The 18,297-nt window shown below is 40.2% G+C and overlaps 2 protein-coding genes across 6 annotated transcripts in view; one reads left to right on the forward strand and one right to left on the reverse strand.

The window, feature by feature from the left end:
• LOC105671641 (peroxisomal leader peptide-processing protease) overlaps positions 1-18,297 on the reverse strand; it is a 66,007-nt gene that overhangs the window by 9,901 nt on the left and 37,809 nt on the right. The gene's annotated exons all lie outside the window — the stretch shown is intronic.
• Positions 4,934-18,297, forward strand: part of ITP (ion transport peptide) — a 45,361-nt gene continuing 31,997 nt past the window's right edge. Inside the window, exon 1 of one of the 4 annotated variants that reach the window (XR_001100655.2) lies at positions 4,934-5,559. Coding sequence is in view for 2 of the 4 variants with exons in the window: in XM_012365963.2 (XP_012221386.1) it covers positions 15,531-15,545 (15 nt within the window). In the remaining 2 variants the exon portion in view is untranslated. Of the gene's footprint in view, positions 5,560-13,953; positions 15,546-18,297 lie in introns of those variants that run through there. The other 3 variants (XM_012365963.2, XM_012365962.2, XR_001100654.2) reach the window with 3 other exon arrangements.

Below are 18,297 nucleotides of genomic sequence, written 5' to 3' on the forward strand. Positions count from 1 at the left end.
CACGCGCACAGATCACATCCTTGTGGACCATGATAATGGGCTATTGTTCCGAAGTACCGCGGATACGCTCGGAGAATCGAGGAGGGAGCGAAACGCCGCGCCGGCTGGCGACATGTTCGATAAAGTGTTCTTCTGTTTTTTCTCTCTCGCCGGTTCGTTCTCCGGGGAGTTCGCAATCGTCGATATAATAGGCGAGGATCAAAGGCCGCTCGCGCGTCGTCGTCCCGTCGCGCGATCGGCGAGTTCGATGCCACGCCGCTAATTAATGGTGGAAATTCCATCGCAGTTTTATCGCGTTATCGCGCGGAATCATCTCGTGGAAAATTATTTTAAAATCCGTTGGAGATGCTGACGTCATACCGAGGGGAAAGAAACCTATTAGTCAGAATTATTTTATCGGAATCACTTGAACAGAAACACGTATTTACTAGCAATATTTTTTCCGTTAATATCTTTTCACGTTTCTTTCATTTAAAATTCTGCTTTTCTTTAACATCGCAATCCACATAATCTGAGATGAATCATTCATAAGCACTTTCGACCAATTTACACAACGAGATTACAGTAAATTGTTATTCCAGGAAAACGTAAAGTTTAACTAACGGGCGGACGATGTTGACACTTGCATGATATTGTCAGGTGTCCTTGATTTCGGTATTACGTCAGCAAGCACTGAAACTGGAGAACGGCCTGGAACGGGTGCGAGAAGGCCTTCGTCATCCGAACCAGCCGCCAGCTGGTTTCTTTCTCCGGATGTTAGAGTGTATCTACGATGCATGCTCGGAGGACAGAGGCCTTGCAATGAGATTTGCAGGTGCGAGGATGCAGCAGGAGGACCTTCGCTTATCTTACCGAGAAATCGTTCTCGCTCTCGCCGCGGCATCTTAACGAACGGAAAACAAGCATCGAAGAAAGGGAAAAAGAGATAGAAAGCCAGAATGAATCAAGGAGAGCAAAAGAATCGCTCGGAAGCTGCTCCGAAATGACTCGCTTTTATCCTGCGGTTCTTCGTGACTTTCAGGATTTTCTTGCATTTCTTCATATTCATATATTATTATTATAAATTAATATATCACTAAGAAAATATTTAAATTCTTTCTCTTGTTCAAACTTGATTGAAATTGATATTCACGAAATTGATATTCACGAAATTTTTAAAGAGAGAGTGCCATCGGTGACGACAAGGGAACCGCGAGTTTATCGCAGAAAGGCAAGGGGTCCGCGGGAAGCCTGGAAGGCGGGGGAACGGGAGAGAAAAAATGTCGAGAAAAGGAGAGGCAGGGCAAAAGGGAGAAATCGAAAAAAAGGAAAAGAGGATAAAGCAACGAGAAATGGGAGGCATAGGAAAGAAGATAAAAAGATGGAGGAAAGAAGGAAAGCTGAAGAGAGAAGTAAAACGAAATGAAAGAGACGAAGTGCAGGGGAGAGAGGTAGAAGTGCACAACTGGCGGGACAGAGAAGGAGAGAGTAGAACGTAGCTCGAGCTAGTCGCCTAGACAGCGTGGCAGCAGCGGCAGAAATCAAATAAAACGAGAGCTCGCTCGCGTACGCGCATGCACGTAACAGCACTGGTACAGTGCCTGGCAGCAATGGTCTCACTCGGTGAGTCGGAGATAGCAAACGCGCCATGTCGGCCGCACGATGTTGACCAGCATCACGTCGATCTGTTCTCGGTATCGTTTTCATAATGCGATTATAATCGAAGAAAATATCAGGCATATTGTTTTCTGTAGATTAAAGGGCAAAAAGTCTATTTTTATACAAATTTAATTTAGCATTAATCAAGGCTGGCGAAACCTTCGATCACGGCAACAGAACTCAGCGTCTCTAGCCAGAATTAGCTAATTTCGAACTAGAGTTCCCTTGACATCTATTAATATTTACTCTTGTCGTTTTCACCCGATGCTAGCCGTCGCGTAAGTACCGTAGCAGTGGCACCGCTGTGCCACTTATTAGCGATCGGTTAGTTCGTTTACGGTGGGATTAGCGTAGCGCATAACTCCTCGTTCTCCGTGCCACCCGGCACCCTGCACGTGTGATAAATAATACACGTTCTTGCGACAGAGTAAGCGCGAATATTCGTCGGCGAAAAAACAAACTGCGGGATAGATGCCAAGACGATAACTTCTGCGAATAGGCCTCCCTCGGGAATAACCGATCGGCCGATATCTTCTCGATATTTTTTCGATTGGCAGTAATCCCGGTGATTTCTATACACCGCCGATGGACGCGCATTCGTCACGTTCTTAGCGCAAGAAGCGACGCGAGCGGAATTATCAACTTCGGCCGGGTGTTCATCGAATTTATCGCGCGTGGTTGTCACGCGTGGTGCCGCGGCGGGTGAATGGGAATCCGACGCTCTCTCGACGTAACGCGCGACAAACTCGCCCGCTCGCGCCTGCTCGAGTTTCTAAAAGCTTCCCATATGGCAGCTATCATTCCGGTATAGCCGCACAACGGGGGGACTTTCATTTACCATAATAAGATGTATAGAGGAACGGCCGCAGGAACGGTTGATCTATATATAGCAGCCGAGTAATTTCATCGCGAGGAATGCGCAACGCTCGCGCGCCTATTTCTTTTATTCGAACGAAACTAATGCGTGGTTCTGGTCCAATGGTCGATACAGTGTAATTATTGTAATTATTATCTTGTAAAGAGTATTGAAGAAGTCTGTCTTAATTTCCGTACTTAAATACACGGCAAACATTTAATAAAACCACTAGCCGTTCAACTTGGAAAAATGTCTTCCGCCTCGCGCCGTGCGACTGCGAACGACGTCAAATCACGGCGAACGCTCATGTCGACCGGCGCAACGGCGCAGAAAACACTTAACACCGGATGCTAACTGCTTGCAGAGTGTGTACCCGAGAGCTCGCGGCCGAGAAGCGGCACATGCCGCCGCTACAGAAACACGCCAAGAATTGGAAAGGCTTTCCGTGCGATGAATTCATGTAACACGCGCACTGAATTGCGCACCGTCGCCAAGGAGTCTCGGCCTCGTGCGAAAACACGCCGCGCGATTTCACTGCAAGAGAATATCGGGTATGCAGAGAACACCGCGAATCCATCGCGGCATCTCGGTCCTCTTGCAAAAGAAAGCAAGAAAAGAGAATGTTTTAATTCAATTTTAAATGCTGCAGCTTGTGTGCTGTTTTACTCTTTAGCATCTTAAAATACACGAGTTTCAAATGTTTAACATCCAAATCTAAAATTCTCCGAAATTATTTCTAAATTGTAAAACGAGGCCTTAAAGATTGCGCAGTATTTATTTCTACACATTATTATTTTTACTTTTAATCACACATTTTTCACATAGGTGAAAGAAAAAAGTTTCTTTCACTTTAGCACTGACGCTGTTGCTTTAAATATCTTAGACTTTAAACAACCTGGACTTTAATCTCTAAGAGAAACGGAATCTCTGCCACTCCGAGAAAAATGACTGAGCGCCACGTCGCGCATATTCCGCGGTTATTTCTGCAATTATCAGATGAATGCTAATTCGAGGAAGTTCTATTTTCTCACTTCGATCGAACCGAATTAACACGCGTGTGTCATTATATATTAATAAACGCAACACATATATAGACACAGATGTTCTCACGATTTCTCTAATACTGAGAAAGTATTGCCTCACGCGCAACGGAAACTTCGGAAATTGCAACTCAGAGGGACGTTTTTGTGAAGATCAAAATATACTTCAAGCAACAGTGATCTACGTCACGTAATTAGTCAGACGGAAGAGTCTTGCTCACTCTGTCATCTATCGATCGCTCACGATTTTTTACCGACCGTATGATCGAGTGGTTTATGTAAATCTGTGTTCTTTAAGGACCTGCGTCAACCAAATTGTGACGTTAAACGAAATCACTGTAAATAATTCTCGCAACTTAATTTACACAAGTAATTTTTCGGCGAAATCAAATTTGTAAAATATGTCAGACAAAGAAATAAAAAAAAAACATACAAAAAGTGTAGATATATTCTCGAGAATTTATTTAATTTTTTAGTTATTTTTTTTAGAATTTGAACTTTTTTGACACACCTCTACTTGATTTGTCAGATAAGTTAAACTTAATTGCGAATAAAGTAAGTTCATAAATTATAATTAATTTGAAGTTTACTTCAAAACATTTGAAACACTGAAAACTATATATTATATTTCACGTATGTATATTTTTATAAAAGTGGATGTAATAATAGAACTGCGCATCAGAGATTGAATAAAACTGATCTGCCAGATTTGAAGGAACGCACGCTATTCAATTTACGTCTAATACATGGATTTATCGCTCGCATCACACGGCTAATGAACCTCGATTACAGGACAGTCATCACTCGGAGTTGGAAAAAACATGCGCGCCATAATCTACGATACAATGCGCAATCGATGTGTATAGCTCTATTTATATTATACCATATTTAAAATTAAAAGATTGTAACAAATATAGGCATGCATCAAATGTTACAAAACTCTAGATTTGCTATAAAATAATCTAAAAAAAATAATGTAATGATATCAACGCTCTCAAATAGGTTCGATAAAATATATAAAAATGTAGAAATATTTTCAAGACTGTATTATTTTTTTAGAATTTGAATTCTCTCTTGAAAACTGTATCTATCTTATATATCTAATAATTCTATCCTTGTCAGATAATTTAAGCACAGTTGCAAATAATTTATAAATTTTTATTTAATTGAATTTCACTTTAAAACATTTAGAACATTGAAATCTATTTGTTTACATCATATTTGCAATTCACATCTGGGTGGTTTTGTTCACCTCAGCTCATTGATATTCTTCATAAATTTACAAAAATTCTGGCCTAGCAAGTGGCTGCTGCTAGTCCACGTGCATACTATGCATAATTCTACGCGTCGTGCCGACACGTGGACGAGACCCAATTTCGCCGAGCAAGGCATCGTTCAGTCTCCACGTGCGTCCTAAAATTGCGGTTGATCATCCGTTGCTACACACGTAATGCTCATATGCCACGAACATTGCGTATTAAGGGATCAGTAAATTGCAAGTAAATTAAGTAAACAGAAAAAGAACGAGAGAGAGAGAGAGAGAGAGAGAGAGAGAGAGAAAGAGAGACAAGAAACGGACACATGCGACGGAAGAAAATACGGATACTGCGATGGGATGGAATAAGAGATCAAGAAAAATTTCTTCGGCGACAACATGAGAAAAAGTAGACAGTGGCTATTCATTACTCGGAAGATTGCAGACTCTATTTCTGCTCCGGTCGCACAATTAGGTCCTCGCGACGCAGTAACGATAGCAGCGACGGTGGCCGTGGAAAACGGCGCGGGGGATGGATGATGTGTGAGCGTGGCAAGAGGGCGGTGATAACGCGATCGTTGACGAGAATCACGCGGGGGCGAAGATAGGGGGACAAACGCCGCGGACACCCCGTAGAGAGGTGTATATTAAACGTGGAGCGCCGCGACGCACGGATCAGAAGGACGCCAGACACGATCAGGAGACGTAGATTGAGGAATAATCCTTGTGACTATCGTGAGATCAAGCGTTCGCCGGAAGGATCTAACATGGTACGTGCCTTACGTGACATCTAACCTTTATAGATGCATCAGTGTATAATTGATAAAAGAATATTATATAAATATTAAATAATAAAAAATGATTTTGTTACAATTTTAGTTCAAACTAATATTCGAAATTTTTAATATTATTGTCCAGTGTTTATATTTTAAATATTGATTAAAATCTACTAATTCATAAATAAAATTTTTCATAACATGACGTTATTTTACGAGGATAGAAAACTAAAAAAATAGATTTGGTGAGGGGAGATAATTATACACGGATGCAAGTATCATGTTACTTGTTTTAAGATGGCATCAATAAAATTTTGCCAAAATTATTCATATAGCAACATCATAAATTTTAAAATAACATCAATTGTGTATCGATTTTAAAGTATTAGTGAGCTACATAACACTGCTTATGTTACTCCACCTTCTTTTTGATATGAGAAATCTGGTACGGCTTAGGAATAATTCAATTAAATTAATTCAAGTTTTTTCTCAGATAATACATCGTCTTTTGTAAACTATCTGCATAAACAATTCAGGTCACGCGTATTATCTTCGAAACGTAACGGCTCGCGTGCATTATTTAATGGCGTAAGCTACTTGTCGTATCTGCTATAAAAGTTATTACGTGCGTACGTCAATGCTTTATTAATGAATTATATTTGTTGAAGCGAACTTTGCTGTGACCGCGACGCTATGATCACAACAAAACATTACAAAACCGGTCGCACGCGTATCAATCGAGATTGAACCACGAGGAGTTGACAATAAATCCGATTGCTATCATTGACTCGCGTGACTTTTATGCTTTTCTCAACACGCCTCATTGCATCATTACAATATTACGTCGTGAGTGTTTAGGCAAGACATCAATTTAAAAAAGTACTAGAATAATACAAGATATAGATATTTGAACAATAGTTGAAAGATTAAAATAAAAATTTAAATGGTGCAATTAAATATTTTTGTAAGTCTTAATTTTTTGAGCGAATTCTTTCAATATATATACTAGAAACTATGCGTATCGTATTTACCATTTCTTCTAATAATATGTAAAGAACCTGAACGACATGTAATGAATATGGAACTTAAGACGTATCCTAGAAATATCGCCATTCACTCACGTCGCGATTGCATAATACGCACGAAGTATCTGATGCACACGCGCTGCTTTTTACATCAGAACTTTCAACATCCTTATCAGCGACAGTATCTTTCAAGTAAATGGTGTTAATTTATGCTAATCTTCAGTGTTTTAAGTATTGTAAGAAATCGGTGAAAACTTACAATTGTAAGAGTAAAATGTAGCAAACAGAAATTCGCGAAGAAATATGCAAGAACAGTATAAGAAATAAAAAAAAACATAATTTAAATTCATTATCAATAAAATATATAATTTTAAAAAAACTCCCCACATATGACACCGAAAATAAAATAGGTATGTGCTTTATCGGAGCTAATGTGGAAAGAGTTTATCAAAATTAATTAGAAATGAGATACGGTAAGAGTAAGAATTTGTTTCTGTCTGTTACAAATTAGTCTTTTATGTTAATTCTCCGTTCCTCATATCTTATTCTCGTGTTTCCTCGTGTCTCGATCCTAAAGAAGAGTATTTACGGCAGCTTTCGGAGAATCGCTTAAGCGCGAGCACGCGGCGGAATTGCTCGGCCGCGATTTAAGCGAACCGCAAAAGTAACGCGTCGCAAACTAGCAGTAAGGAGAAAATGAAATTGCGCGATTCCATTGTCGCTCGTTCGCCGTCGGATGACGTAGCCAACGAAATGAGATCGCGTCGACGGATGAGAGAGGATCGCGCGATCGTCTTTAGACCCGGCGTGAGCACGTCGCGGCATGGGCGTACGCAGCTAGGGATCAACGAATCCCTTCTCGTTCTACGATTCTCAAATTCAAAAATTGTAACAATTATCTAAGCGACAAAATTAACAGTCTGCCTAAAATTTTTCGCAAAATTAAAAAGAAAAAATAATGCTCAAAAAAAGAAATAAAACAAAAACTTACGTTTCAATTATTATTAATTATTGACTGTGCTAAGATAAATTATTCCTCGACAAGATTCGATATTTTCGGTATTCAATATTTTTCGTTTGATTAGCGATTGAGATAACATCGCCATGAAATTTATTTCACACAGAAAAATTTATTCAGGCGCCGATGCCGGTCGAGAAGTCTCTCTCGGTGCGTCCAGCTGTCTACCCGTGAAGCCCCCGGCCTAATTGTCCCTTTAATTCGCCTCAATTGTTTCTTGGCACGGTCGCGCGAGAATGATATCATGAGGAATCCGACGAAAGGCTACGGGCACGCCGCCCGTTCGAATCGCGTCCGCGCGCGAAAGACCCTGATCTTGATTTTTGTCCTGTCGTTTGATTAAATACTCGAGGAAAAACTGTCGTCAGCTCAATGCAATCTTCTCCTAGAATATCATCAAACTTTAGACTTCGTTAGAACTCGCAAAAAAATTGGTGTAAAAGTTGAAAGAGAAAATATAGTTTAAAGAATTTTATGCTTCGTATCACATATTATAAAAAGTTGAATCTATTGAAGAATATCTTATCTTTTTTGCAAGATATAAATTGTTCATAAGTAATATCCTAGATTCTTTGATCTAAGTAGAAAAATGCGTGCGATTAAAATTTTTCTAAGAAAATTTTATGAAGTTGAAAGTCAGGCAGACGAAAGTCAAAGATAAATTCAAAAGACTTTGAAAGTTGTTCAAAAGTAACTAGCAGAACTTGTAGATAGGAAAAACTGGAGAAAAGTGCATTGGATGATTAGCGCGCCATAAGGTACGCATCTTTCATCAGAATTTTTATTTTCACACTCTTCACCTCTCGAGTAATTTTGTCTCATTTTGGAAAACTATATGCGAAAATCTAATTTATATATGCTAATTGCAAAGCATCGTATTCTTCAGCAAAATATCAACAAGTAAATGTTGACAGTATAAAATTACACACATGTTTTCATTGCGTTATGATATGATTGCGATGTACATATTATTTTTGCGAAGCGTCGCATCTCACGTTGCATAACGAGTGAAGTTCTGAATGAGCCGCGCGATAACACGAGATCACGGACTTTGACTTCACGGTAACGACCGCCGAACGATTGACTTCGTCACGCGACGTCATTGCGATCCGTTGTCGCACCGACGTTGCATTGACGTTACATCGATGACGGCGGAAGTGGAATCGACCGAACAACATCGTTTCGTTGACTGATAAGCGACGTTACGGCAACAATGCATATGATGCAACGCATGATGCTGCGCAGAAGAATGAAAAACGCGTAGCGAAAACACTTTTTGCTGATGAAACCCGCGCGCGCAAACTGGGTTTCGTCAAAACGATTTAACTCTATTTCGCAAGACGACTAGCTAACTGCGTACTTCGTTTCTGTCGCAGTTCGGAAGAAAATAGCGCGTTGCCGCTCGGCGGGCCGTTGACCACATTAACTTATCTACACTCTATAATATGGCATTTCGCTCACTTGCGAAAGCAAGCGCGCTTTACGCGCGTTTTGATTCGTCGCACGCAGCGGCGAAGTTCAATGTAGGCAGAAACGCGCAAGCTAAACGTCCGTATCTTGTCGAGTGGAACGGGCAGCATACTACTGTCAATCGTTAAACGCGGATAGTGGAACGTAAATTGGAACGCAAATATTTCCCTCAATGACAAAACTTAATGAGTCGTAATAAAAGAATTTCAGTTATATTACGTAACATTAGCAAAAATTTTCAAATAGTACAACATTTCACAACTGCAATAGTAGAATATCTTATTTAATTTGCGCAATTCGATGTTTGTAATTCGATTTTCGTAAAATTCGTTTTTTTTTTTGGCTGCGTGGCTTGAAAAATCCTTTCAAATCGACCATCCGTAGTGTATTAGCATATGTGCTTTACTTACAGAAAAGGACTTTTTATTCTACACAGCCAAAAAAAATTAAGTGTATTTAAAAAAAATAGGTAAAACAGACCACTTTAGAATCACCTTAAGTTATAAGTTTTTAGAAATATATATCTGCACTTTTTGATATTATTTTTTCGTGTTATAATCTACTCGCTTGCCAAACTCAATTGCGAAACATTTTTCAGCTCATTATTATATTCAGTTAAAGGTCAAGAACGTTCAATTGTTTATTTTGCATTTCGAGTTAAATGCGTATTTGTAATCCGAGTACAAACTTCGCATGCCGCATTCGAGTACTCTTACTATTTCAGTCGCGATAATTGTCGAGTCGGCTTGCAGTTACACGTGCGTGTCGCATCGCACGCACGCAATGCCGGGACCGTGGTCTTGATTTCGTCGTGTTCAGTTTATAGCCACGAAAAGCCCGTTCTCGGTCATTTCTGCATGATCTTGACCCGCTGACAACGGCCTTAATGAATAGAAGATCGAGTTTTGTCTCTGAGATTGTAATTTGTGTGGTAAAAAAGCGCAAGAGACTTTGCACGCATTTCAACAAATCTTTTAACATACTTCTCGATTCATCACTACTGTCAAAATCCTATGATAAATTCTTCACAGAAAATAAATAATCTCTTAACAAAATAGTCAAAAAAAATTATTTATTACAGTCTATAATTCTCGCCTTTTTTGACATTAAATATCTTTAATTTTTTATATTAAAAATAACGGCGCAGTTAATCTCTGTCTAAAAGTTGACTTGAAATAAAATAAGGCATTGTGATCTTTCTTACCGCCTTAGCAACTCGAATCTTTATCAAAAAAGACAAATATAAGAGAGTAATGCTGTAGGAAACATCGATAGGAAAGATTTTGCTTCTCAAAATAAGTATGTCGACGGACAAACAATCAACAAAATAATCACCATTCGTAAACTGTTGCTATTTATGAAATAACGGCTATAAATACTGTCCCCGATAGTGTGAATAGGATTCGCAACAAACGATGATCGACGTATTCGTGCTTATCGGCTCGGAGGCGTATCGCTCGAAAATGCGTCGTCAATTATACGATGTCGGTCAGAAGGCAGAGCGATAGCTCACGGAGACTCGGTCAATTCAACGAGGCGATTTATCCGCGCGCAACATATCAGTTATACACACGCGCATATAATACACGTGGTATCGTCCAAGTTAAACGAGCATAGCTCTCGATCGCGAAAAGAACCGGCTATTCCGCGAGTGCCATTGGATAATTCTGCAAAGATCTTATCGGCAGGAAAGCATTTCGATGTTGTAATAACACGCTTCATTGTGTTACATCAAAAATTAATGTATATGTCGCGTGTCATCCGGTAATAATAATAATTGTCAGAATGGAATCTGCAAAAGGAGAGAAAGTATGATTGCGTGTAGCAATCGAGCAAGATTATAGAAATTTTGAAGAAAGATTTTTGTAATTAAAATAATGAAATAAATTTAAAAAAAGATAAATTTAACAAGATAATTGATAGATTATTTTCCAAATATATTGCTTTAATAGATTGCTGGTTTATTTTAAGAAAGATCTAGATAGTCTCCGAATCGATAATTTCTTGTAACAGTCATGAGATCTCATTTAAATACGAAAGTAAACAAAACACTTCTGACTTGCTAAACTCGATTTCATATAAATCGAATCCACGAGCCGCGAGCGTTATCGAATCGACGTAATGTTGCGGCGCGGTTTCGACATCGACAGACATACGGATGGACGATTCCCTTTCGCCGCCGCGCTCATCGCCGCTTGCTCTGCTCCGCGAGCGGGCAAGCGAGCTCTCGGACGAGCGGCTCAAACTCTCTCACTGTCTTTGAATTACACCGGGCAGATAATTCTCTTCCGAGTACTGCTGATCTCGGTGGAAAGATAATTCCGAGGCACGCTCCCACGCGCAGGTGTTCGCTTACAACGAAACTTTCGACATTTCTATTGATAGAACAAGATTCACGTAAATAACTGTAAATATTGTCATATCTACTCTTATAATCGCGAATAACAACCACGCATTTAATGGTAGCATAAATTGAACACGATTTCACATTTACGTTACATTATCAATGCGGTATTAATATTAATCTGACTAAGTATTTGAATGTACAATGTATGATGAAAATAGAAAAAATAAATATTTATCTTAATCAGACGAATAAATTCAAGTATTTTTTTCCGTTGACTTAACGGTTTTATTTTAAAAAATTCGATTTTGCATTAATACTTCAGCTGTTACAATAAATTATATTTGCATTTCCTTAAAAATCGCGGCATTAAAAACAAGATAAAAAGTTTTATTTTTCGTTTAACTTCCATTAATCATGTCAACTGCCGAATGCGAATTAAACGGAAGATAAAGTTATCACTCTAACTTCCACGTGCCATAATTCTCAAGGATGTACAGGCGTTATCTATGTACACGCAACGTGACAGCCAAAGTGTTAGCACATAATCCATGTACTACGTATATTTCCGATAATACTTTCCGATGCAATTTTCGGAACGCAATTTTACGCGGCGCTCGACCTGCCTTATCGCGACGATGCTTAATCCATCGGAAGCCAATACAATTCCCGATTTAGGCTTGTCTCCGGCGATTCATTAATCGGCGGCTCAGAGCCGCGCCGCTCGCGCGCGGCCACTGATCCAGAAAGCAATCCCGGGAATTCGTTACGGAACTCGAAGGCGAGCTACTTTCCGTTCTCAGGGAGGCTGCCGAGTTATTTATAGCGTCCTACCCGCCGCCGCATAGGCTGCAAAAGGAAATTCTCTCTCTCGCTCTCCTTCTCCGCCGCCACCTTCGACGTCTCTGCCCTCGTATGTACATACGTGTCCACTCCGGTCGCGCGAGAGCGCGTCGTGTCCGCCTTCCCTCGGCAAAAGCGTAGCCTGGAGGAAGAGACTGCCGTCGTGGACGACGCTGAAAGTGTATTCACGAGATTTTGCAACGCGGACGAAAAAGTAACGATCTAACGACTAAGGACAGATTGTAAAAAATTTCTCTTTCTCTCGATTTCTTCCTCTCTCAAACCCTTTCTGTCTTTCACGAAATTATTCCTTTTACGTCTGTGGCCTTCTTTAAGCATTCATCATCATTATTGCGAAATGCGAAGCGAAATATCAAACGAATTTTACTCAGCTACGAAACTACTCAAATGTCTATTAAATATATTGATCGATCGTTCAGTGAAAACTCGCACGTTACGAGTCGTGGAATAATCTTAGAGTAATCGAATGCGAGAAATACGCTCTTGCAGAAATGCTTAACCCAGAAGAGCTCGTCGAAGAGGAAAGGCATCTGGCTGATGCATCTTCCTGTTTCCTAGAAGCACGCTGAATCGAGCGCGCAAGTATTCCCTTCGGGATAAACCATTGATGAATGAATTGCTTGTATCCCGTGCTTGATTCTCGCCGCCTGTCCGTCTCTCTATCGCGCGAGCGCGCGCGCGCGCCCGTCTTCCGACTTGCGAGATCATCGTCTGTAATGTACACACGAGTATTATTCGTATGACAGTACGATTGTACAGCGGCCGCTCGCTGTAACAACGAACGGTCACTCTCTTCAAAAAATTTCGATTACTTCGAAATTCCCCGATCAACCTGCGTGCATGACGTTTGCACGACGATTTGCGATCTCTTTTACGAAAAAAATATGCAAAGCATGTCGCAAGTCGCAGAAACTGAACGGCGAGGTGAAATTTTTCTTACGGACGTCGCGATAGATTTTTCTTCGTCGAAAATGTTGATTGTTATGTTCTACATTGATTGACATAAAATGTGTAAATTCTTATTTTAGTTTAGTTTTTTAATATAATATGTAAAGTTAAAAGAAACTATTTGAAATTATTTAATTACGTAAAAAGTGATATCTAACGAGAAGTATCTTCGGGAAATAATTGCTTCTAATTATTCAATGTTTCAAAAATAATATCATGCTCTTGTAAATAAAAATAGAATCTTATCACTTAGTACGACCACAGAGATAAGCGTAAATCTAGTAGTCATTCATCAGTGTCGATTCCATTCATCGCACACGCGAAAGAACATCTCCCGTGTTTACATTGTCGCACATTCAACTAACGTCGAAATTCTATCTTTTCGAGGCTCTCTTTCTCTCACTCTGCACGACCAAGCAAATAAACCTCTCCCGAAATACCATTGCCGTCAACATGATACGCTTCTCCGATTCCTTCCCGTGATTTTGCATCAGCACAAACAAGCCCGGGTCGGCCGTCGCAAAAGCTATTCGCGGAAGCTGGGCTTGCGAAGCGAGCGCGTAACGTCGCCTGTCACGTCGCCTGGCACGCATGCAGCGGGAGGGTCGCCCGGTTTAACTGTGTTAAGTGCCCCGTACCTACGGGGGCACGTCACACGAGAGGAGGAGAATCTGCGATCTAAGCCCCGTATTATGCTCTTCGATGCAGAACCCCTACGTGACGACGGATAAGACCGTCAGTGCTCGTCGCGGTCGCCGAGTCTCCTGTTCGGCGCCGACTGCTCTTTCGCGATCGCCAGAAATTAGACCTGCGTGTCTCCCACGTCGTTGGTCGTCGAATCACGTGCTTTGGAATTCTTACGCGACGTCAGAGCGACCGAGGCCTTCCTAGATATTCGAGACTCTCGAAAGCAGTCCACGTGTACGACACGCTGCGTGCCGTTAACGGAGCATTCCGTGTGATCGGAGCTCGCGGAATTGGCGGAAGTTATTACATTTGGGAATTCCGTCACGCAAAAACACTTTTGAGAAGAAAAAGCTACAGATTCTTGAGATACTCGAGAATTCTCGTATCGGTAATATATTTCGGAGAGATTAACGAGACGTTCAACTCTTTGGAAATGTATGTTGCGAGGCAAAAAGACGGAGAGAAAGAGTGACTCGCGAAAAGACCGGAAGTCAGTTGCGTAATCACATGTATATTCGCAAAAATCGCATGACGATCTTCGCCGAGCGGAACCGATTCTTTGGAATTTTCATAATTTCATAAATTTTCGAATAAACTCAGCTGGAAGTTTGCGTGAACAACTTAGGAATATTGCGGAACGAACGAGATATTATTAAGTACGATTGCTGGTGGTCCTTAATTTTCGGCGGGTCGAGTTCTTCCGTGCTACGTGATCTGGTTGTTCGCGCGACTACGGGCGCGCTTCGTGGGCGTGAGAAAATCAGCCCGACCGACCGCCGACTGGCACGGATACGGACATTATAATCCATCAGAGACCGGACCCTGTGCACACGATCCCTGATACGAAGGTTCTTCCTATGCGAACGACTCGACAAATTACCGGCGAAAGATCGGATTCGTAATACGCGTCTGAAAAATACAGCAAATTTTCTTTTCCATTGAGGAAAAAAAACATTGCTGGTCGATGCTGTGGCTTCGTCATTCTCTGCACAACTTGAATTGAATGAGAAAGTTTTTGATGCGACAATCGATTCTAATCGTGAGTAAACTAAACGCACCAGACTCCGAGGCAGATGAAAATAGCACCGGGAAACATGGAAAGCAATGAGTATCGGCGCGTTATGCTGAACAGAAGGTCGATCGCGCAATTTTCTCCGTTGGAAAATAATTCGAGAAATAGCATCGTGAGTAGAAAACTGAAAAGCGAGAACCTTGACAGAAATCTTCGCGTCACGTGACTTTTTCCCTAACGAAACAATGACATCCGCCGACTGGTCAAGATCGCCGTAAGACTCGAAAGAACGAAGAGCGCGGAGAGTGAAAAAGTGTTTGCATCGACGAACCCCCCCAGGCCCCAAGTTCACGACCTCTACGTACCAAGAGCATCCCGAGAGTGTCTCGTGAGTGAGAACGGCGGTGGGCCGGGTGAGGGGGGTAAATAATATCGGGGAAAAGTGAAAGAAGGGCGTGCGGGGAGACACGTGAGAATCTGAGTTGGAACTTGACAGGAATCTTTCTCCTCGCGCGTGCAACTCTTCGGCGGGCCGACGGCGCTCTTTTGCCGCAATCGCGCGAGCCTCTCACCGCTCTCGTTCGCCGATAACTACTTATGATCTCAAGCAAGGTGAGCATACAACGATTTTGACTCCGATCGCCGTCGACAAATAGTCGCGATCATAGAAAATACGAAGACTTGACGTAAAGCACGCTGTCAACGCAACGCGAGAATGAAAAGGAAGAAATTGCAAATGCTATTTATGACGATTTAAAATTTAAAATGTAAAGAGAGATAATTTAATATTATTTTTAAAAAAGCATTTGATACATCAAGTCTTCTTATAATATTTCATTTCTTACCTTTTCACATTCTATTCTTGTATTTCTATCGATCCTTAATTTTATCATAAATTTTGTCGGCTCAAGTCAAGTTTAAAAAAATACTTTTTCGAAATATTAATATTATTAATGTTAGGTTTAATATTTCTATTTTTCACATTTAGTTCCTATGGTTCTTTGTGTGATACACAAAGTGATCTTATTTCTCAATCCTGATACTTAATTTTTATATTTGATCGATTCTCAACCTTGCCGCCAGAATAAACCCTACAAGCTCGGGTTAACGCGCTGCAGAAGGCCTCGCAGAACGAAGGTAGTCGCGCAGTCACGGTATTCCTTCTTTATTGCCATTATTGACAGTGTGTACCTGGCGGAGAAGGAAGTCGGAATAAAATTGGATCTCTCGCACCCACGATCGATTTGCCGCGCGGCATTGTCGGTATAATAAATCAGCAGCGACTCAACCGAACCGATCGCGATGACAAAATTATTCATGTCGCGACGATTGCGTTCCACAAGTTTGCATATGTTATTTTTGTAAAAAACAATTTTTAATTTGCCCGTGATATCGTGATTATCGATCGACCACCCAAAGATAACGAGAATCACTTACAAAATTTATTCGTCGCTAATTACGTTAACGATACGTTTTCTAATTTTTTTAAAAATTTTAATTAATTGTAGTTTTCTTCCTTTTTCTCTTTTCCTTATATTTAAATTTTTATAGCACGGTTGATGCATGTGCTGCACTTGCGAGTAACTTATTTTATAGCAATTTCCATTAGTCAATTTCAAGGCATTATGCAAATGGCAGCCTGAACTGTTAATTATTCAATTAAACTGTTACCTAAATTAGCAGCTGCAAGATATAACGCTGGATTGGATTATCGAATAATTTTAAAATATTCTATATTTCCCCTCGGTTTAACTAATCAGGATTTGCACGGTGTGCTGTAGCGGTATCTTCGAGCACCGAGAAATCGCAGGAAACTTGAAATACAGTTATCCGTAGCTTTTTTCGTCGCAAGGCCGAGCGAGGATGAGGCAATCAACGCGTTGATACATCAATCGGTTAGGTTCCGCGTTCATAGATTAATACAGAGTGTCCTGTTAATACAGGAAGACATCCCTCTACGCTTTTCGAATATTCGTCATTTAAAAGTAAAAACAATAGCGTCGGCTTTCAAATCGACCATTTTTAAAACAAGTTTATGGCTTTCGTGTTGTTGATTTCGTACTTGAATGATGAATACAATTAATATGTACGATATCAATATGACATTTCCGATTATTTGTCAATTTTTTGTCAGCACTCGTTTTTCTTTAATTAGAAATGCAAATGATCAGAGAAACGACTGCCGGCAAAAAGTCAACAAATGACCGAAGACACATCGGCATAATTTATCACTCACGCAAACGTCTCTTACGAGACGCGCGAGACACGTTGCAAGCTTTTTCCTTTTTCGCGACCTCGCTGCATTCCACGGCGACTCATAGCATATTTATCTCATGACACCAAAACGCAACTTCACTCGCACTTCCAAAAAAAATTTCTTATTGTTTTCTTTATTTATCTATAATATATAAGAATCGATAAATCGTACTCGCGTACGTGTGATTCCAAATCAATCATCATTGATAAAAATACGTTTAAAAAATCATAAATATTTTTTATAATATTACTAATATTTTTTTATCAAATAAGTCAAACAAATTAATCTCCAGCTTTACTTTGATACGCAGATTCAAATAATTAGAATTATTTGATTGCTACCTAAGTTGTTTTCGTGACTAAATGTGTTTTTCTCTCACAGATTTTTTGCCCCAGAACGTTTTAGAGATCCTAATCTCGACCACACATAAAAAGTGTAAGCCAAATAAACTTACCGAGGCGAAGTTGTTCGTCACTCTTTAAATTACGTCTCTGGAAATTTATTTTTCACTATGTTGTCGTTCGTAATTTTTATAAAATGGAAATATTGGCCGCTACACTTGCCATGTATAACATAATTGTACCTAATTGATTGCTCGACATTACGCAGCAGTTTAGTTAAATGAATCACCCGTGCAAACGTCCCTCGACGTCGAACGCGACGTTATGCAACGTCTTATTGTACGACACGCGAAAAATTAAGACCGCGGAAAAACGTCAGTGTGTTTCTGAAAAAAAAACGGCAATGAATCGTCACGCGTAATTGATTGTACAATGCTATTGGCGCGTCAGCAGGGGATCGTCTATCGGCAGATCGACGCTGGTGAATCTCGCGCGGACAGATGTTTTTCCAGAAATGCTGAGCGTACGCGTCGCGTATCTGATTTCACGTAAACGTCATTCGTTATTTTTTAATTGGTATTAATAACAGGAATCGCACGATTGAATGCTGTCTATGATGTATCCGTCATCCAAGTAAACTCTTCTGTGTTTTTCCAAGAGAAATATTGTATAAAGAAAATATTTTCATTTATTATATTAAAACAACAACAAATAAAATCCTCTTTGATAAAAATCAAATAATTATTTCATTATTTAATTTACTTTT

This window comes from Linepithema humile, chromosome 2 (genome assembly GCF_040581485.1).
Source record: "Linepithema humile isolate Giens D197 chromosome 2, Lhum_UNIL_v1.0, whole genome shotgun sequence".
Taxonomy (NCBI): Eukaryota; Metazoa; Arthropoda; class Insecta; order Hymenoptera; family Formicidae; genus Linepithema; species Linepithema humile.